The 21086-nt window shown below is 52.0% G+C and overlaps 4 protein-coding genes across 8 annotated transcripts in view; 2 read left to right on the forward strand and 2 right to left on the reverse strand.

The window, feature by feature from the left end:
• TP73 (tumor protein p73) overlaps positions 1-6551 on the forward strand; it is a 30585-nt gene extending 24034 nt beyond the window's left edge. For 3 of the 4 annotated variants that reach the window (XM_088178590.1, XM_088178589.1, XM_014883913.2), the window contains 4 exons: positions 400-554; positions 654-786; positions 1510-1603; positions 3147-6551. In XM_088178590.1, the coding sequence (XP_088034716.1) occupies positions 400-554; positions 654-786; positions 1510-1603; positions 3147-3467 (703 nt within the window). In that variant the 3' untranslated portion in view covers positions 3468-6551. The remainder of the gene's footprint in view (positions 1-399; positions 555-653; positions 787-1509; positions 1604-3146) is intronic. The other variant, XM_088178591.1, reaches the window with a different exon arrangement.
• On the reverse strand, positions 5522-12823 carry LOC106857681 (uncharacterized). Its single transcript, XM_014883924.2, has 9 exons — positions 12576-12823; positions 11283-11801; positions 10328-10398; positions 9950-10058; positions 9687-9817; positions 9180-9287; positions 8162-8280; positions 7230-7386; positions 5522-6775 (listed from the first exon to the last, which is right to left on the reverse strand). The coding sequence occupies exons 1-9, from the start codon at positions 12821-12823 to the stop codon at positions 6627-6629; spliced, it is 1611 nt and encodes a 536-aa protein (XP_014739410.2). The 3' UTR covers positions 5522-6626.
• Positions 12824-12850: 27 nt separating this feature from the next.
• On the forward strand, positions 12851-15552 carry CCDC27 (coiled-coil domain containing 27). Of its 2 annotated transcripts, none has more exons than XM_014883893.2 (6): positions 12851-13042; positions 13823-13953; positions 14089-14166; positions 14429-14641; positions 15099-15203; positions 15319-15552. In XM_014883893.2, the coding sequence occupies exons 1-6, from the start codon at positions 12940-12942 to the stop codon at positions 15463-15465; spliced, it is 777 nt and encodes a 258-aa protein (XP_014739379.2). In that variant the 5' UTR covers positions 12851-12939; the 3' UTR covers positions 15466-15552. The 2 variants fall into 2 exon arrangements, with proteins under 2 accessions (XP_014739379.2, XP_088034690.1); XM_088178564.1 differs by having other exon boundaries at positions 12854-13042; positions 14044-14166.
• A 218-nt stretch (positions 15553-15770) lies between these two features.
• Positions 15771-20604, reverse strand: LRRC47 (leucine rich repeat containing 47). Its single transcript, XM_014883917.2, has 7 exons — positions 19961-20604; positions 19440-19886; positions 18591-18707; positions 18182-18297; positions 17756-17858; positions 17271-17360; positions 15771-17092 (listed from the first exon to the last, which is right to left on the reverse strand). The coding sequence occupies exons 1-7, from the start codon at positions 20594-20596 to the stop codon at positions 16880-16882; spliced, it is 1722 nt and encodes a 573-aa protein (XP_014739403.1). The 5' UTR covers positions 20597-20604; the 3' UTR covers positions 15771-16879.
• Between the last annotated feature and the right edge of the window lie 482 nt (positions 20605-21086).

Genomic DNA, 21086 nt, shown 5'->3' on the forward strand with positions numbered 1-21086 from the left:
CACAGCCCTGAGACCCTCACAGTCCCTGAGACCATCAGAGCACATGAGAACCCCAAAGTCTCAGAGACCCTAACAGCCCCATAACCCCTGAGACCTCCACAAGTCCCTGAGAACCCCCCAATCCCCCAGGCCCCTGCAGCCCCCTGAGACCCCCACAGTTCTGAGACCCCCACCATCACTGAGGCCCCCCCACAATCCCTAAGATCCCCACAGTCTCCCAGAGCCCTGTAACTCCTCAAGACCCCTCCAGCTCCTGAGACCTTCACAGCCCTTGAGACCCCTGCAGCCCCTCAAGACTCCCACAGCCCCTGAGCACCCTTGGTATTGAGGCCTGATGGGCTGGAGGGGAGCTCCATCCCACTCATCCCAGTCTGACCAGTGTGTTCCCTCCCCAAACAGGAGCCAGCTGCAGACACCTTCCTCCTACGGCCCCGTCCTTTCCCCCATGAATAAAGTCCACAGTGGAGGAATCAACAAGCTGCCCTCTGTGAACCAGCTGGTGGGGCAGCCTGCCCAGCACGGCTCCAGTTCTGCACCCAGCCTGGGCCCCATGGGTACGTCCTCTGTCACCTCCTCAGGGCTCTCCCTGCCCAGGAGTGGGGGTTATCAGCTCTGGGTGGTGTCTAATGGGTGCCTTTGTTGCCACTGCCCAGGACCTGGAATGCTGAACAGCCACGCCATGCAGCCCAATGGAGAGATGAATGGGGGCCACTCATCCCAGTCCATGGTGTCTGGGTCACACTGCACCCCCCCACCACCCTACAACCCCGACCCCAGCCTCGTCAGGTAGGCAAGGCACCTGGTGTCCTGTCTGTCTTGTCCTCTGTTCCTTGCTGTGTCCCTCGCTCTAACCTTCCCATCTGTCTGGCAACTGGTCAACTGGCCACTGGCCCCAACTGAGAAATCACTGCTGTTCCTCTCACCCCAGCAACCAAAGCCCAGCTACCAATCAGTCAGAAACCCCCACTGCCCTCATACACCTCCCTGGGAATCCATCCCTGATCAATTAGAAATTAAGTACATCCAAAAGAGGGTCTTGTCCTACATGTCTAATGGCATGTGGCTTTGTGAGCTTCCCCCTTCCCCTTCCAACAACACCTGGAAATGGCTCCATGTGGCTTATTTCAATGAGAAATGCATTAACAACTCTGCAGGTTTTTAATGTTTTGGCTTTTAAAAAGACCACAGATGTTTTGAAAGACCTTGATGATGAGCTATCATCCACACAGGGCACAGCCTGGGCATGCCCTGATCCCCCTCCCCAGTAGCTTGAGCTCATTCATATTATATAAGTGCCTGAGCCAAAGTCTCAGACAATCAGGAGAAAAGTATCTGCAGTTTTAGGAATGAACATGACCCCACACTTTGCTTTGACCTTAGTGGCAGTGGAGGTCCCACCCATGGAGCTCTCCACATCCCCCACCTGACATGGTCTGTGCCACAGAGATGGGACACAGCTGTTGTTCATGAGAACTTAATGCCACTTTATTTTCCAAACTTTCTCTGCAGTTTTTTAACAGGATTGGGGTGTCCAAACTGCATCGACTATTTCACCTCACAAGGGTTACAGAATATTTACCACCTGCAGAACCTATCCATAGAGGTAAATGCTTTGGGGAGATCTGTTCTTACCACTTGTTTCCAGCAGCTGTTGGTCTGAAAAGCAAAACCAAAACTATTTTGGAGGAAGGGAAACCTGTGTCCCAACCCCTCACACAGAACATATGTTCCCAGGATTGATGCCTGTCATTCCTGCCCCCTTGATGGTCCTTCAGAGGTAGCTATTGCTCAGACCTTGGTAAAAATCACAGCCAGTCCCAAAAAATCACAACTGCTTCCTCCAGATTCTCAGAAATAACAGTGATCAAAATCCCTGGGCCAGAGCTCAGGGAGATTTTTCACCTAACACAGAAAACACACAGCTGAGGTGCTCAGTGGAACACCCCAAATGCCAGGAGCCAGCAGGACATCCCACACTTCAGGGAGGTTTAATCTGGTCTCACCTCTGTCCCTGCTAATCTTTAAGATGAAAGAGCCTGAAACAAGGGAGTTGAGCCCAGGGAATTTTTATTAAGGAACATCTGGAATGAAATAGCCCAGGTCAGGCAAAAGCTGTCAGAAAAAGCATGGAAGGAGTGCTGGAAATACCTGTGTGTGCCCAGAGCATCAGCCTCTGCTGCTGCCACACTGTGGTGCTGGTAGCACCAGCTACCACTGCTCTGGGCAGCACCAGAGCCAGAGCTTCCCCAGCCCATCACAGGAACAAGAAAAAGGAAAACAAAAAGTAATCCTGAACCCTTTGAGGTGTGGCAAGCCCTGTAAATCCTGGAGTTGGTGTTTTGGCTGAGACAGAGCTCCTGCCAACCCTGTTTTGACCCCATTTTGCCCCAGGCAGGTGTAGCAGTGTCTGTACCTGGCAACTATGGGAGAGATGATGATTTGTCGCTGGTGGCTGGGGCCAGTTGTGTAACCTGAGCCTGGTTTTGGACCATTTGCTGAACTAACTCCGTGATCGTCTGTCAGCTGTCCAAGGAAACATTTAGGAATGGCCAAAACTTGTGTCAGGGCAGAGCTGTGTGTCTGACTCGGCATTTGTAGCTACTAATTGCATACTCGCTGTCTGCTCCAGTTAACGCTCCCCTGAGTCTCTGTGTTGGCATTAACATGGATCCCTGGCAGCTCCCCCCTGTGCTGCTGTGTGTCCTGGCACATGTCCCCAGCCTGAGGCCACCCACCTCCCCTGCTGTCACCCACCTCAGTGCTCGAGGCTGGTGCTGCTCCAGCCTCCTGGGCCAGGACCAGAGCAGGAGCCTTCCCAAGTGCACAGGCACAAGGATGCTCCACACACTGCTCTGCAACCTGTGTTCAGGGGGAATGATCCCTTCCTTCCCTCCCATTTCCACATCAGTTTGATGTGAACCTCTCCCAAAACAACAACCAAAAGTCTCCAACCTGCAAAACTGCGGTTGAGTAACTGGGTTGCAAATGAGAAATAACCCAGGGGATGATGCACCCATGGCCATGGGGGGAGGTCCAGCCTTGCTCTGTTGGGTATCATGGCTATGTGTTCCCCCAAAAGCGTGACCTGGGGGTGCAGGGCTCTCTGCTGCTGGTCCAGCCCCATCTCAGCAGTGCTGTCCTTGCAGGATCTCGGAGCACTGAAGATCCCGGAGCAGTACCGCATGATCATCTGGCGGGGTCTGCAGGAGCTCAAGCAGAGCCACGACTACGGGGCCCAGCAGCTGATCCGCTCGAGCAGCAACGCCTCCACCATCTCCATCGGCAGCTCGGGCGAGCTGCAGAGGCAGCGGGTGATGGAGGCCGTGCATTTCCGAGTGCGCCACACCATCACCATCCCCAACCGCGGCGCGCCCGACGACTGGGCCGACTTCGGCTTCGACCTCCCGGACTGCAAATCCCGCAAACAATCCATCAAGGAGGAGTTCACGGAGGGAGAGATCAACTGAGGGGCTCCGGAGGTGGCAGCGAGACGCCGGCGGGGTGATAAACCCACCCCCCCCCCCACCTTGAAATGTATTTGCAGCTTTGGGCACCTGGAGAAGTTTGATTTTGTTCTCCAGGGGAACTGCAGGCCCTGAGCCAGGCAGGAGGTGCCTGCCCTGGGGTGGAAACTGGAGGTGAGGAGGAGGAAGAGGAGGAGGAAGAAAAGGAGGAGGGCAGCCGAGCCAGCTCAGCAGCTGGAGCAGGATTTCTGCCTGCCCGTGGCACAGGAGACACTGTCTGGTTTGTGTTTTCCTGGAGCATCCCTGCATCCAGCAGTGTAAGGACAGCACGTTTTTCTCATCCCTGCTCACTGTCCGTGTTCCCTGTGGTGTCCCAAACTGAGAGGGTCACTGACCTGAGGACTCAGCCCTGACCTGTGCAGGCAGTGCCAGGGACTGGTGTGAAGCCACGTTCTGCTTTTCCATGGACTGCCAAACGCACCCCTTCCCTCAGCTCTCTGTAGAGCCAGAAAGACCTTGTTTATCCATTATCAATGTGTTCTTGTACTTAAAGGTTAGTGTATATAAACAGAATGTACATACAGTAAGCTCATTGTGCTGTAAGGAAAGATTTATTTTCATGTAAGCTATAAAAATTGATACTGACTCCCGAGACACTGCAGTGTCAAGTAAATTAATTTCATGTTGTAGCATGTATATATGCAGAGAATCCTGTCTCCAGCCTTATCTATTCAAAATTCAGCTTTTTTCCTCCTCTGAATCTCTTGCATGCAGTTGTGGAGGAGGGGGAAAGCCAGTGATTGTCCTGTGAAGTCACAGGTCTGGATAATCCCTCCCTGCTCCCTTAGGGAGTTTTGTTGACAGGTCAGACCTGACAAGCTGGAATGCCATGGTGTAAATTCCATCGTTTTGGAGCATGGCATGGACTGGTTTCCCAATTCTCTTCTGTTCCTTGTCATTTTTCCCATCTGTAATTTCTCTCTTGATTTAGAAGGGAAAAAAGCCTTCAGAGAAAGCAAGGCTACAAATAGGTGTGTTTCCTCCCTGAACGTTTATTCCCTACACATTTGGGAAGGCAGTGTCCCACAACAGGTCTTGGAAAGGCACTGGAAGTCGCAGGAGCTGTCACTGTGGGAGGGAGGGCAGGGAGCTGCTGCATCTGCCCCCTCAGCCCTGGGCCACTCGAGATTTTGGGCAGCCTGAGAGAACCTGAACAGAGATGATGCCACTCAGCACATTCCCACTGCTTCATTCTCCCTCTGGAAGCCTCCAAAGGCAGCCCTGCACCTGCTTCCCATCATCCCCCAAGCTGGGGAAGGGGCTGGATACCCTTCCCAAAAGCCCTGGACCCTCTAAGCAAGAGCAGAAGAAGAGCTCAAGTCCCACCTGAGAGGTGCCTTCTCCTGCAGGCAGGCAGTGGGGGACAGGAGTGTGACACCTGGCCATGCTGCACCCACAGCCCTGGGCCAGGGACCCTCCTCCAAGGCCCTGCCTGGGTGTCCCACACACAGGTGGCCTCCTGTCCCTCCTCTCCCTCTGCTGCAGGTGCAGTCACCATCCCTGAGGCCATCCCAGCCCTCACAGCACAGGGACTGGGAACTCCCCTGGCGTGGCTGACAGTGAATCTGTGTCCCCAGGAATCAGCTCAGTAAAGCACTTTAATGCTTTAAGGCTTTTGCAACGACCACTCCCATTTCCAGCACTCCTGGGGCTGTTCCCGGCAGTATTAATGGATCACTCTGTGGTAGGAATTGTATTTTTTGTAATGTTATCTTTGGAAAATGTCTTATTTTTATAGCTGTGGTTTCTCTTTTGTTTTGGCTTTTTTTGTTTTGTTGGGGATTTTTTTGTTTTTGTTTTTGGTTTTTTTTGGTAATATAATAAAAGCACATGTGGGAATTGCTGCATCTGGAAATTAAAATTGTACAGAAAGTGCCCTCCTAAACCACCTGTAGGACTTCAAAGGGCTTGAAGCTATTGAAACTAAAAAGAAACCCACCATTGAGTACTAAACTCTAAACTGCTACAGCGAGTACAGAGAGGCAAAAAACAGCTTCTGGATACACAAAACTTTTTTTTTCTCAATAAATGGCTAAAAAATAGTAAATGAAATGGAGAACAAGCATTAAGACACAGTTTCTCTGAGCTTGAAAAATTACACTGTTAAAAACAATTTCCCAGAGAGAACACAAATGTCACCACTATTTCTAGTTTTAGGAGTATATATCCCATAGGTAGGAATTGGAAATTGATTGAACTGCAGGTTCTTACAAGAAGTTTATAAACTAATGCCTTTAAATGGAAGTCAAGAATGTTGTTGTAATTCAATAAAAATTTTAAAAAAAGTTTCAAAAGGTCTTGAAAACTGGCATGTGACAGCCACCCAGGAACAGTCAGAGCCACACAGCTGCAGAGAGCTCCACAGATGACAAAGGTCCAAAGCCCCTGGCAGGGACACTGACTGGCCTGTGGCTCTGCCTTCTGCTGGGGTTTGTGTCCCAAACAGGATCACGGAATCCCAGACTGGTTTGTTTGTAAGGAACATTAAAGCTCATCCCATCCCCTGCCATGGGCAGGGACGCCTTCCAATATCCCAAGCCCTGTCCAACGTGGCCTTGGACACTTCCAGGGATGGGGCAGCCACAGCTTCTCTGGGATATCCATTCCAGCCCCTCACCATCCTCGAAGGGAAGAATTTCTTCCATATATCTAATGTAAACATACTCCCAGACCAGATGCTCCTGGTTTTTGAGCATTATATCACCTCACTTGTAGCACTGCTGAGAAGGCACCTGCTTGTGACTTCTCCAGGCAGGCAGTGGCTCTTTCCTCTCCAAGGGGAGATTTCTCCCTCATCCCAGCTATTGCTGGTCCTACATCACCCTGCCTGACCCAAGGAACATCACTATTCTCCCAGGAAAACAGAGCCCCATGGCCAGCAGCACCCTCCAGGAGGAAAAGCCACCTGGATGAAACCACACGGAATTTCTTGCAGGCTCTGGCTGATGTGGTAGGAACTCTGCACTGCCCCAGCACCGTGTGCTCCTGGTTCAGAAGTGCCTCTGTCTGCTGGGCATTCCCAGTGGAATGGGAAACTGCCCTTCAGGCTTCTGTAGAGGCCACTGGGTGGGAAGTCCTCCCTGTGTCCCAGCTGAGTGGTTGTCACACGAGCTCAGCCTTGGCTCCAGCTGCATCCGTGGCACTGCTGTGCAAATCCACGGTAGATCTGCTCCTCCAGGACTGCTCAGCTGCTGCAGCGACCTGGATTGTCGAGAGGAACTGCTCCTTGGTGACCACAGGGGGCTCCTGGCCTGTGGGACAGGAACAAAGCACTGGATGGAATCTGTGGTCCCCTGTGAGCACAGATCCTACCACAGCAGCTCCTGGTGCTGGGACCGCAGGATTTAAAACATTGCAGCCCCCTCCTCTTACCCTGTCAATGCAGCCATAACAACTGAAATACTGTTGAACAAAAACTGATGATCTTCAAAGCCTCTTCCTACCCAACCCACTCCATGATTCTGTGATTTTTATCCATTCTGGGCAGCCAGGACCCCAGGCAAGGGTCTCCTGGCTGTCACAAACAGCTATTTTCATCACAAAGGACAGTAAGGTCCAAGGCAATTTCCCCTCCCAACTCTGATTTCTTCCCAGCACAGAGTTTCAGATCATCAACCCCCACCCATCTCCATGACCTGACATAGTGCATCCCCCAACAAAGCCAATCCAAAGCAACACCAGCCATCAATTTAAGCCTTGTCCCACCTTTCAGGGTTCTCAGGAAGTGCCGGAAGAGCTCCCTGTATGCATCTCTGTAGCGCTCAGCTTGGGTCTGGGGACAGATGGACACAGAAGTCCCATGCTCTGTGATGCCCAAGGGGTTCTGGTTATCCACCCTTAATGTCCCTTGAGACCCGTGAACCTGAGGGAAGGAGCAAAACAGGGAAGAAAGAACATTTTTCAGTTATCACGCTTACAGTCTCACACACCTGGCCAGGTTAGAGAAGCTCTTTGTTTGTAAAACCAAGACAAAAGTAGGTTCTGAGATGAGGAGTCACACCTGCCCCCAGCCCTGGTATGGCTCAGACACAACAGAGACACCACGGATGTGCTGTAGTACAGTGGCTTCCACTTGTGTGATACATCACCTGAGCAAAGCCTCTTTTCTAAGTTTAACAGAAATTCCTCCCCAAGTCCAGCCCCCATAGCTGTAATTATTCATGACTGTAGGAATTTACACTTTTCTTCCTCTTTCATATGCTGGACTCCTGCTACACAGCTGAGACTACCCTGGAAAGGACAAAGGAAATCTGCACAATTTCAGCCTCAGGAGAGCTGACAACAACTGCTCTGGTATGATTCATGCAGCTCATAACACCACACAATGCATGGAACAGAGGGAAAATTTGAGTGAGAAAAGAGAAAGTGGATGGTATATTGAAAAAAGGATAAAAAGCCACTGCTGCTGAGGCAACAGCCCAACAAATAGATGTGGCACTCAGAGCTCTGCTCTGGGTGACAAGGTGGGGATTGGTCATAGGTTGGATTTGATGACCCTGGAGGTCTTTTCCAACCTCAGTGATTCTCTGATTCTATCACAGAGGGGTTTTGGGAAATGTGCTGCAGGCATACTCAGAGGGGAACAATTGTGCTGGGCTGTGGAGTCAAAAGAGAGTTGACTGAGCAGCAGGACCCACCTCCAGCCGCTGGTCACAGCTCCTGGTGCAGTGCTGGCTGATGTCCAGAGTGACAATGGCTCCGCTGGGGAACTTCATGCTGATGGCGACCGTGTCCATGTCCCCCAGGCAGCCCATGTCTGGGGACAAAACAGGCCTGGCTCACCCCAGGAACAGCAAACCACCACGTTCTACAGCTACAACTGCTCCTCTTCCCTTGGGAGGTGACACTGGCTTCATGACACCTTCCCACAGGACACACTGGTGACAGCACTCCAGTTCCTTCACCAGCATTCCTGATGGAACACAGGCAGTTCTGCAGGAGCACACAGCCCCAGGCCCAACTCCACCTTCCCAGCTCCCTAACAAGGGCACGCACCTGTGCTCCCAGGATCAGACAATTTCCAGCATGTTGCTGGAGAGAGGCAGAGGGTACAGAACCCTCCTGGAGGGCTTGTTTGCTGCATATCAATGCTGTGCCATGGAGGAGACCGTTGCATCCTGCTCCTCCTCAACCCAGCCAGCCAAGCTTGGAAGCTGCTGCATTACCTTAATTAAAACTCTGCATTTCCACTTCAAAAATGGCAGCTTCCACCTTTTATGGTTTGTTTAAATGAGTGTGGTAATCCAGAGTGTGCACGTCAGCCCAACATGACCCAGAGCAAACACACAGCTTTGTGTTGGGATCCACAGGGAAGGGCCAGAAAAAGCAGATAATGAATATTTCATTGACATTCTTGTGAGCTCAAACCTTTGCTCAGTATTTTCTGCACTCTGGTTCCAAACCTGGTGTCCTGCAGAGTAATGTTCAATGATAACTCCACTGCAACTGCTTCAAATCAGCAGGAGATTCACCAGATTCAGAGATCTTCACCAAATACCCTCGAGGAACCTGCCTTCTGTTTCACCAGCCTGTTTATTCAACTGCTCCGTGATGAAACAATTGTCATGGCTATCATGCTCTCGTTCCTTCTTTCTTCCCAGTTTTAACACTGAAGTCCAGAGGTACCCAATAAACCATCAAAAGACTCATTCTTACCTGCACAGAAGGCGTGGCCCAGGGAAAATATTATATCTGGCACACTCTCTCCCAACAACAAACTGATAATATCTATGTCATGCACTGCAGCGTTGTAAAAAATTCCACCTGGAATAACCAAAACTGGGTGTTAAGGTCTTCATATTAAAACCCACAGCCAATGTACATTTCTGAACTGCACAGAGATGGTATAAAAAGCCCCCACAGTGAAGAAACTAATACTAAAGGGACAAAAAAAATGCACAGGATTAAGTTTGGTAAATAAAACACTCCTCAAAAAACACTCCTCCCCATGGCTCATAAGGCCATACAAACTCAGGGAAATTCCCACAGAACACAGAGATATTTCCAGGCCAGGTAGGACAGATTTTGGTCAACCTGGTTTGGTTAAGGTGTCTCTGCCCATGGCAGGGAGTGGAACAGAAGAGCATAAAGGTCCTTTCCCACCCAAACCACTCCATGACTCTGAGTCAAGCCCGGATTCTTCAGAAGGAACCTGCTGGGTACCTGAGGCTTTCAGCTGGCTCAGAGAGGCTGCTGGATAGAGGCTGCTGATGGTGGATATCCGGTGGATCCTGCCCAGAGCCCGGCTGTCCCACACCTTCTTGTACAGGAGCTGCAGGGCTGGGTCAAAGCGCCTTCCAAGGAAACAAGGAATGAGGTGAAACCATCTGATTTGAGGACAGAGCCAGGAAAGCCTGAGGAGTCACTGCTGCTTCCAGACATGTGATTTTATCAAGGATAAGTCACAGGAAAACCACTGGTCTTACTTGTAGAACCCACACACGAGTGGCCTCCCACACCTGTCGGCCTCATCGAAACAGGTTTCTGCTGTCTGTCTGTCCAAGCTGGGCAGCCCCTGGCAGAACACACCTTTACCTGTGCAAAACAGGATACACACAGGGCTCAGGGGAGACACAGCTGCACAAAACACATTGATCTTGCAGTGATGTACACAGCTCGTTACATTTCTGGTTTTGATGGCATTTACCCCCTTCTGCCTGGCTGCTGTGGTTTCAGCTGTCCCAGACCCCAGGAGAGGGAAGAGAGCCTGCACAGCTGTAGGGCTGTTGCTGAAACACAAGCACACTCACAAGTGCACATCAACAGGCACAGGGAAAAGCTGAATGTGCAGCTGCTCCTCTTACCTGCTCGTAAGGCATCTCTTACCATCTCAGGGGCTTCATCAGGTGGGGAACAAATAATGGCTCCAGAGACTCTGCAGGAATCAAGAGAGATCTTCAGTGAGGACAAGGTTTTCACTAGATCAAACAAAATCTCTATTTGGTTACAGTTAAAAAAAACTAAAACCCCACTGCTCTGGAAGACCCAGCTAGGTTATAAAAGGAACTCAGTGCCTGCTTCAAGGATGAAACATAGAGTGACACACACAGGTTAAAATCACAAGTGGCACAAAGGAATTGCACTGCTTTTCCTGCATCTTCAAGGAGAAAATCTTTTAAAAGTTTCCTTTAAAAAGGATTTAAATCCTGTCAGTTAACATGCACAGAGAAATCCAAAGTATTTATGTGGCAAAGCTGCTGATCGATGCATCTTAGCTTCCTGTGATTCCTTACTTTCTAGTATCAAATCAGCCTTTCCTAAAAGCTCTGCCTTTTGCTCCTGCAGTATTTTAGACCTGACAGTAACAGCACTTTAGGGATGTTACAGTTGCTCAGTTCAACTGTAAAGCAAAACACCCCAATCCTCCCTATTTACACCAATCCCTGCTTATCAAAGAGCTCCAAGAGCCACCAAACAGCCTGCTCTGAGACAGGAAAACTGGCAGGCAGCAGGGAAGGTGTCATTTATCATTGTTCGGTGGAAATGGAAGAAAACTCTTTTTTTAGTATTTCTTAATAAAACTGCCTGTAACTAAACACCTCCAAGTTTCCATTAATCTGGGTATGTTAGCCCAGTTAAGCTTCTCAGAGACTCCTGAAGGACTCAGGGGTAGGTGACAAAAGGGCCTCTCACTCCCACGTGTATGACCAGAGGCACAGTCTGGGGCTGCTACAGAGTTTCCCAGAGAGGAAGGCAAGGCTGGTATGGATCCCCCTGCCCTGAGCAGAGGCACACACGGGAGCTCGTGGCTGTCAGTACCGTGGATCGCTGAGTGCAATGGCAGCATCCTGCTGCTGCAGCACCTTGATGCCAGCTGGGACCTCGGCGCCAAAAGCTCGTTCCAGCTCCTCTGGCTGATCCTCCACCACGTACAGCAGGCAGCAGCTCGCTTCCTGCAGCAGGCTTTGCAACAAGGCTTTGCTCACAAGCCCTGCGCCGAAGAGCACGAGGCCAACACCGCTGCCACCATGACATGAGGAGGGTGTTGGGCTGTTGGAGGCATCAGGTGCAGGCCCACTTTGGCCAAGAGGTGCAATGCTGGTGTGGAAGGTGGCCAGTGGTGAGGCGTGGCTGGCAGAGGTGGAGGACATTGGGTCATCCCTGTGTGCAGCAGGGATGGGGTGGTGGGGAACCAGCAGCTTGTGGTAGGAGGGTGGGGAGGGGACCATGCTGTAGCCAGTGCTGGATCCAGTGGTGATGAGGAAGGAGGGATGGGAGAGCAGGGAGGGCACGTCGAGTGGCAGGGGCAGGCTCAGGCTGGAGTCAGGACCTGCAGAGCTGAGGAGACAGAGATCAGAGAATAAGAGAATATCCTGAGCTGGAAGGGACCCACAAGGATCATCAAATCCAACTCTTGAGTAGAACACCCTGCATAAGAACACCCCAAGAAGGCCATCACGTCTGAGGATGTTGTCCAAATGCTTCCTGAGTGGGGTCAGGTGAGATAGATAATTAGAGAATCATTAAAGTTGGACAAGGCCTCCAATATCAGGCAAAACCTTTAACTGAACACCTCCTTGTCAACTAACCCACAGCACTAAGTGGCACCTACAGCTCCCTCAGCCACTCCTCACAGGACTGACTCCCCAGACCCTTCCCCAGCTCCATGCCCCTCAATGTCTCTTTTGGAGTGAGGGACAGAACTGGACACGGCACTCGAGGGACCTCAGCAGTGCCCAGAACAGGGGGATGGGCATTGCCCTGATCCAGCTGGGGACACTCAGATAGGGTGGGCAAGGCAGGGAAGGGCCGGTGAGCCCGAGATGGGGTGGATGAGGCAGGGAAGGGCCGGGTGAGCCCGAGCAGGGATTTGTGAGGCAGGGAAGGGCCGGGTGAGCCCGACCAGCGCTGGGTGAGGCAGAGAAGGGCCCGAGCAGGGATGTGTGAGGCAGGGAAGGGCCGGGTGAGCCCAGGATGCGGTGGATGAGGCAGGGAAGGGCCGGGTGAGCCCGAGCAGGGATGTGTGAGGCAGGGAAGGGCCGGGTGAGCCCAGGATGCCGTGGATGAGGCAGGGAAGGGCCGGGTGAGCCCGAGCAGCGCCGGGTCCCTCACCGCAGCCCCGGGGTGCGCAGCCCGAGCTGCCGCAGCAGGCGGCGGTTGCGGCAGTGGCGGCCCGAGCTGAGGTGCTCCAGGATGCGGTCGCGGCGCACCCTGAGGGGCAGCTGGCACGGCGTGCAGAACAGCGTCTCCTCCACGGAGCCGGCCGGGCCCGGCGCGCTCGGCCCCGCCGGCTCCCGCCGCACCGACAGCTCCGAGAACTCGGCCGCGTAGTCGTGCAGCGTCTTCCTCCTCCGCCCCATGGCCCGGCCCCGCTGACTCGGAAGCGGAAAGCCCGCTCGCCTCACGCCGTTGCCGGGCAGCGGCCCCGCTCCGAGCCCCGCGGCCCCGGGAGAGGCCCCGGCCCCAGCCCCGGGCGATGGAAGCCGAAGGCTGCTCGCAGGGACCAGCGCTCACCGAAACCGTGGGACAGCTCCGGCAGGAGCTGCGGAAAGCCAAGGATGACCACAACATGGCCATAGGTACCGCGGGAGATGCCCGGAGCGCACCTTTACCTGCCTAGTCTCGTTCAATGCGGCTCCTTTGACCTTAGAAATATAACAGGGTGTTGCTCACAGGCTGAAAAGCCGCTTGTTTTGAAAACACTTTCTTTCTCCCCTTGGAAGTGAAGAACATGAGAAAAGCCAGCAGAGAAAGCCTAGAGCAGAGTGGCAAAGCAGGGCTTGAGCAAAGCGTGTCCTCAGAGAAGCGCCCAGCACACAAAATCGGGTTGTTTAATACACATCACAGAATGGTTTGGGTTGAAGGGACCTTAAAAATCACCCAGTCCTACCCCCGACATGGGCAGGGACACCTTCCACTATCCCAGGTTGGTCAAAGCCCTGTCCATCCTGGCCTTGGACACTTCCAGGGATGGCAAACTGTGCCAGGGCCTCGCCACCCTCACAGGGAAGAATTTTTCCTAATATCCCATCTAACCCTGCTCTTTTTCAGTGTGAAGCCCTTGTCTTGTCACTCTAAGCCCTTGTAAACAGTCTGTCTTTCCTGTCAGCTCATTGTGGTTATTGGAAAGCCACAATTAGGTCACCCTGAAGTGAAACCACCTTTCCTTCTCCAGGCTGTACAAATCCACATCCCAGCAAAGCACCACAAACCACATTATCACCCAGAATCACGGTGCCTGCAGCATTAATGTGACCCAAGTCTGTTCCCATAGTGGCTTTGCTTATGCTGAAAAAAGCAGCCACAGAGCGCTCAGAAGAGATTTGCTTTGCTAACAAGAGTACTCTCACACTTTACAGGTACCATCTCTTCCTTGCAAAGACAGATTGAGATCCAAGAATCTGAGCTTCGGAGAATCAGATCTGAAAAGGATTTACTCCAGAGGCAGCTCAGAGAGCGAGAAGCCCAGATCAAAGCTATGTGTGACAAAGTATGGCCCGAGAGCGTGGTGGCCATGGCTAGCAGGAGACATGGCAGCTGGGAATTTGGAATTTTTGCAACATGTCTCTCTCTCTCATAGGCACCTGTAGCTGTGAAACTGAAGTGTAAAATATTCTCCTTCCAGTTTTGCAGGCTGACAGATGAACAGAGGCAGGAACAAATTACAATGATGATGGAGGAGGAGAACCTCAACCTTCAACAGGTGAATTCGCGCAAAGCTTCTACAGAAAAGTCTGGTATTTTCTGCTTCACTAGGCTGGTTTTAGGGCTGGTGGAGTTTGGCATATAAAACCCCAACTCAACCCACGTGGATTTAGAGAAAACACTAAATAATAACAGTACTGGTGAGGTTGTTAGTCCATAGATTCTGCTTCGGAAGCATTTGAACAAAATAGTGGGAAAATGAGGCCAAACTTGTTAACTCTCTTCTCCCCAGTGGCAGCTGAATTTCTGTATCTTCTCAGGTTGTTACAGAGCAGGAATCCCAGCTGGCTGAGCAGAACAAGCTCATTAGTGAGTTACAGGAGACAATCAGCCAGCTGAGGGCCGAGGCTGTGACCACCCGCCTCCAACTCCTGAAGCACAAACAGGCCCATAAGGAGATCCAGGGCCAGGCTGAGGCACTGCAGCACAAGGAGCTGCAAACCAGAGTGGCACTGGAGCACATCAGCAGCAAGGTAAGCATGGCCTCTTTCACCTCAGAGCCTGTCTCCCTCTTGGGACACACTTGGGAATCTCAGTCCATTTGCTCCCTAGCTGGGGAGCAGGCAGCTCTTGTGCCACTTAAAAAGAAAACAGACCTCAAATACCAGAAACCCTTGAGAAACGTGAGTTCAGATCAGTTACATCACCAGATTTCTAACATCCTTCCAGACCCAAGGTAACAAGAACCACCTTAAAGTCATCTCCTGCAGGCAGATGTGCCTTATACTGAGTGAAAAGCCTTCTCCCACCTAGAAGCACATAATAACCACAGCACTTTCAGTAAAGCCCAAACTGCCTGTAATTTCACATAAACACTTTCCACATCATCATTCACCAGTCCTTTGCCCAAGCCTGACAGCACAGTCTCTGTAAATGCCGAGGAACTGCACATAAAGACTGAACACAACTGCTCTCCTCTTTTATCCAAAGTTTGAAAGGTTTCGAAACAAAATAATCCAGGCTGCGTTCAGTGTGGAGGGCAGCCGGGACCCCGTGGCCGAGCTCACAGATGATGAGGTCCTGGAGGCAATGCAGGTATGTGGCTCTTCCCAACAGCTTCCAGCAGCCAGGAAGGGACTACTGAGGTAAGAGAGCACTTTGCAGGGCTGCTCTCAGCCTTCCCACCTCTTTACATATGGCTGATTTTCAGAAAATCATTAACGAGCGGACGGAGTTCCGGCGGAAGCTGAAGAACAAGGGTAGCAAGGTGTCACTGCACAGCAGTGACAGCTGCACAGCATCTCCTGCCACAGGAAAGAGAAGGAACTCCTCCAAGGAGAAAGGCTCTGATGGCTGAGCCAGAACCCATCACCAGCCTCAGGCTCTGGGTTCTCAGCTTGGAGCTGGTGCCTTACAGCAAATTAAACTCGTTTTACTGACATCAGGTTGGTTCTGTGGGAGTATCTGAGTCAATTGTTTCAGCCAACTCAGAGCACAAGTCACTCTAAGTCCTTGGTCTGTAATAACACCTGACTTCCCAGAGAAGCCTGAAGCAAGCATGGCTTGGCTACAAGCAGCTGGGGAGTGTAAAATTCCATTTTTGCTTTGGGAAGTTTCTAAATAACACAACTCAACATCCACCAATGCCAAAACGAGGGACAGTTCCAGGGCTGTAAAAGCTGTTTTATTTTTCCATTCCATGTGCAAGTCCCAACATGGGCATGTTTTTGATATAGTAGTAATTCATTTAGAGCTCTGAGATACCATTTTTACCAGAAGAAAGTCAATCTGGGAGTCACCCTGGCTTAGGGAGAGGTGTGAGTTCACACCAGTGCTCACCCACACATACAGGTCACCTACAGACTGCCAAACGAGAACTGCTCCAGCAGCCTGTATTTTGGAAGGTAAAAAGATGTGGGTGTTGCTCCAGGAGGGTGACTCTGGGCATCAGTGCCTGTATTCTGACTCTGGGGACAGGGAGTTCAGCAATGTCAGTTGGAGGCAGCTCTGAATGGACCTGAACCTCCTCAGCAACAACAAAGCCAGTGCTCAATCACAGTAACTCTCTGGGCACACACAGGATCACTAAAATTCCCACAGAGATGGAGGATGGCCCTGAAATGCACTGGGACACACCAACCGTGCAGTTGACTCAACAAACCCCTTAAAAATGGAAGCTGTGTTCATGCCTGAACACAGAAACCGTCAATTTAAAACACATCCCTCAAGTTCTGGCAGTAATTAAATGCTTCTGACAGCAACTAAATGTTCAGTTACCCCAGATAAAAATAAAATTATGCAGAACGAGACGTCAGCAAAGTGCTTTGGCATTCTGACTCCAGGTTGTATCCAGCAGAGGACCTCAGTTCCACGCTGTCAATTACTGCATTTCTCTTCTGCCAAAATAATGATCCAGATGAAACACCAGAAGGAAAAAGTGATCTTGCAGAAAAATATGACTGTGCTTGTTTTAAACATCTTAATGATTTTCTCTACTGCATTCTGACATCCAACACCTTCTCTGCCTTCAGTCCATGTTTGAAGATGCTGCTCTTTCTGCCCAGGCCTAACACTGATGATCTCTTAAGGATGAAAGATCCCAATGCTTCTTGCTGTAGCTCATCAAACTCTGAAGCCACTGCCTTTCCGGCACGATGCTCTGCATCTTATTTTTAAAAACCCAAACCATCTCACTGTGCACGAGTTGCATTGTTGAACATGAAAAAAAACTGAAAAAAGGAAATTGAATTCTCTCTCGGCTCAGGCAGCTGCTAACGGATCACAGTGAGCAGAGAGGAAACTGTGGCCAGGTCAGTTTTTGAAGGATAAAGTACTTTCAAGTTCCCATCCATGTCCACCACTCGCACCTGCTCCACCACCAAGGGCAGGTTCAAACTCCCTGGTTCACAGAGAGCATCCAATTCCACATCTGAACCAGAGCCTTCCTTGTTCTCCAAGGTAGATCTGTTCAGCTCTGCAATTTTCTGTTAAAATCAAAATACAGAAAACAACATCAATTCTGTGGCAGAGAATGAATGAGGGGGAGTAACAATAATACTAAAATATAAATCAGCTTCTGTATTCTTCTCCATGCATGTGAACAATGACACATTTGGTAGGAGCCCCCCCAAGAACAGAAGGATATTTTCCTGAACTCCCTACCAGGATAAGAGTGTCCATCACATCTTTGCAGATCTGTAAACTCGTATCACTCGTCACTTCCAGAAACAGGTCCCGTGTCTCTTTTCTAATCTGTAAGAGTTTTAGAGATGAAGCAAGTCAGGATTCAGAGCAGCTTACCCCACAGCCCCCTGGATAGATCGATCCCAGTACAAAGAGCTGAAGGCTTTCTCTCACTTTAATCAGGGGCAAACTCTGCTGTTCTTTACAAGTCAAAAATCATACTGCCCTGTGACAAAGCCTTTGCACAGGCAGGCTGGTACTTTGGAACAGATTTCCAAAGGTAAACTGTAAGTCCCAGATCCCTCTCAGTCTGACAGTGCAGCCTATATGATGCAGGCTGTAAGAATTTATACTTGGACTACAAGCAAAGGTTACACAGAACTGTGTAGGTCTTTGAATTAAACACCTTTCAAGAGAAATAAACACTTCTTAATTATCAATATATTTCCATGAATGGGAAGTACCTTTGTTTTCTCACTATTGGTTATTGGTGGGAAGGAAATCACAGCACCTTCAGCATCCACCAGGCACGGGTAGTTGTTTTTGCCATCCAGCAGCTGCAGGTACCTGCCAGGAGAAACGAAGCAGCAAGAAGTGAGCAACTGAGAGAGTAGCTGGACACAATGGCAGAAAACAGTGACAAAAAGGAATTAAGTGTGTGATCTCTGCACGAGCAGTGAACAGCACAGGGCAGGGCCACATGCTGCTTTACAGCCCATCTGCTACTATGTCAAGTTTACCTCATCTCTGATTCCCTTAGCTCACAGCATGTGCACCACACACCTTTCAATTCTCTCTGCTTCCCTTCTATCTGCTGTTCTGAACAGATCTGCCACATGGCCAGTGCAGTCACCTAAATGTGTGTGGGAAAACCACAACAAGGTACTGACTTGTGCAGCCCAGAGACGTTCTGACGCTTCTTCTGCTTCCGCTGCTCCTCAGCCTCCAGCTGCAGCTGGCGCAGAAGGTCCTTTGCCTTGATCTCCTTCCGACCCAGGGGCATGATCTGCACCAGATAGGAAAACAAAACTTTTGAATTCAATTTCACTCAAAGACCAGGGTTACAGCACTCCCCTGTAAGCAAGTCAATAATTAAACAATATTCATGTATGTTGTCATGCTTTTTTCCGCATGGAAATACTTTCCATTTCACACGGACTGCTGTAACACCCACTCAAAAAACAGGCTCGGTCACTAGTAGTAAACCAGGCACCTTGTACAGCAGGACAGCAAGGAAATCAGTACAACCTCTAAAGTAAAGTTCCTGGAGTTTGTCTTCTAGGCTCTATTAGGCCCTACCTTGAGCTCATCAGGAGGCTGAACATCATATGTCAGAGGAGCTTTGACCAGCTGCAAGTCATGGGTGGCAATGGTGGCCACTGTGCGCTTCTCACAGATGTCCTCGTGCAGCTTGGTCTGAAACATAAAGGATGCCATGGAAATAGACCAAAAAGCCAATGTGATTTATCTCTCCTATGTGCAGATTCTTCTATATTTAATGTTAGCAGCATTACCAGCTAGGTGACTGAAACAGAGCCCTTCCCTTCACCTGTATCTCCATTACAGCACAGATGCAAAGGTAGCAAAGCCTGACAACATGTGATGCGTTTCTCTAAAGGGAAATCAAGTTTTAAGTCAGAAAGCAATCCCAAATACTCAAGTCTTGTAACGTGAAAGCAGCTCCCACCTGCCACCTAAGGGATAGGTGAGCAGCAGGCCCAGGGACAGGTCTGTGGGTAGAATACCTGAGTCAGAAAGTTGGGTGGGTAACATGGCTTTAACACAGATGAGACAAGCTGGAGCCAAATCCAGGGAATCTCTACATAGGGACACGGTTATTTTTAGCTTTTAACAGGTTCCACAGCACTAACGAGCTGCTGTTACATTAACAACACAAATGTGAGTGTGTCCATTGTCCTCACGGCAATACCTGAGCTCTGATGGGTCCTTCCCAAAAACCAGTTCTGCTGATTTCAGACTGACTGAGCATGTGCTGCTGGCAGGGATCACTCACCCTGTATCCTCACACCTGCTGGGTGAGGAGCTCACCTTAAATTTCACAAACTTATCTGCTGGAAGGGGCCTAGAATAGTCTATTTCCAACTCTCCCAGCAATATTCCCATTCCAAATGAGGCTGCAGCTGTTACCTGCATGGTCAGGAACCTTTTGAGAGCATTTCCTGGCTTCAAGTTCACTCCTTTCAGCACACAGCACACGATGAAGGCTCGAACATCTTTGACACCCGGGCTCACTTTGACCACCAAAGGCGCTGGGTTCTCAGTGACGTGCAGAACCTTCACGAGCAGCTTGCTCGCCTCTTCCACCTCATCCTGCTCCCCATCCCCACTGTCCTTCTTCTGCTGCTTCTCCCTCTTCTTCTTCCTGACCTCCTCTCTGGCACTCTCGGTCTTGCCCTTCCCACGGCCCCCGGCGCGCAGGTACTCCAGAATGGCCTTCGTCTGGCACCCATTGACCATCTTCTCCAGCCGCTTGTCCCTCAGCTGGTTGCCCCTGAAGTTGGCCTCCTTCAGGCGGGGGCAGTCGGCCAGCGCGGCGGGCAGCTCCCGCAGCTGGTTGTTGGCCACGTCCAGGCTCTGCAGGAGACAGAGACGGGGCGGTCAGGGGTGCGCCACGGGGACCCGGGCGGGGCGCCGGGTTCGGCTCCCACCTTGAGCGCCGGCAGCGCCGCGATGTCGGCGCCCAGCTCGGCCACCTCGTTGTCGGCCGCGTCCAGCCGGCTGAGCAGCGGGAAGGGCGCGGGGGGCCCGGCCGGAGGCAGGAGCCCTCCGGGCAGCGCCCGCAGGCGGTTCCCAGACAGCAGCAGCTCCTGGAGCTGCGGCGCGGCGCGGGCCAGCCCCGGGCCCAGCTCCCGCAGCCGGTTCGCGCTCAGGTTGAGGCTGCGCAGCTGCGGGAAGGCCGGGCCCGCGTCCCCCGCGCCGTCCCCGGTCCCGCCGAGCTCGGCGGGCAGCGCCTCCAGCCCGTTCCCGGACAGGTCGAGCAGGCGGAGCGCGGGCAGGGGCCCGCCCAGCCCCGAGCCCAGCCCGGCCGGGCCCAGCGCGTTGCGGCTCAGCACCAGCGTGTGCAGCGCGGGCAGCGCGGCCGCCACGCCCGGGCCGAGCTCCCGCAGCGCCGCGCAGCCGCTCAGCTCCAGCGACTGCAGCAGCGGCAGCGCCAGCAGCGCCTCCGGCAGCCGCCCGCCGCCCGCCGCCACCCGCTCGGCCACCGCCGCGCCCGCCAGAGACAGCTCCCGCCGCCGCTCCCGCAACGCCGCCTCCAGCTCCGGCCACGGCCCCGCCGCCGCCATCGCGCCCAGAGCCGCCGCCGCCGCCCAAGCACCGCCCCGGGAGGTCCCGGGTCCCGCCCTCGGGGAGGGTCCGGCCGCCACGAACCTGCGGCGGGAACTCAGCGGCGGGACCGGGCTGGGCGCTGCTCTTGGGGGCAGTGATACCATAAACAAGGGCAAAACACGGCTCTGCCCCAGCGCTGCCGCACAGCTTACACAGGTACCGCTCACACACGTACAAGTCACACGGGTCAGGTTTACAGCACTCACATGTACAGCTCACACAGCTACAGTACACACTGGTACCATCACACAGGCACAGCTCACACACAGGCACAGCTCACAAACACACACACGCACTGGTGCCAGTGACACAGGCACGGCTCACACACAGATACAGCTCACACTGGTACAGGTCCCACAGGCACTGTTCACACAGGTACAGCACTCACAGGTACCCACAGGTGTTGCAGGAACCAGAGCCTCACCCCACCCTGTATTTCCACTGTAG

This window comes from Sturnus vulgaris, chromosome 25 (genome assembly GCF_052056855.1).
Source record: "Sturnus vulgaris isolate bStuVul1 chromosome 25, bStuVul1.hap1, whole genome shotgun sequence".
Taxonomy (NCBI): Eukaryota; Metazoa; Chordata; class Aves; order Passeriformes; family Sturnidae; genus Sturnus; species Sturnus vulgaris.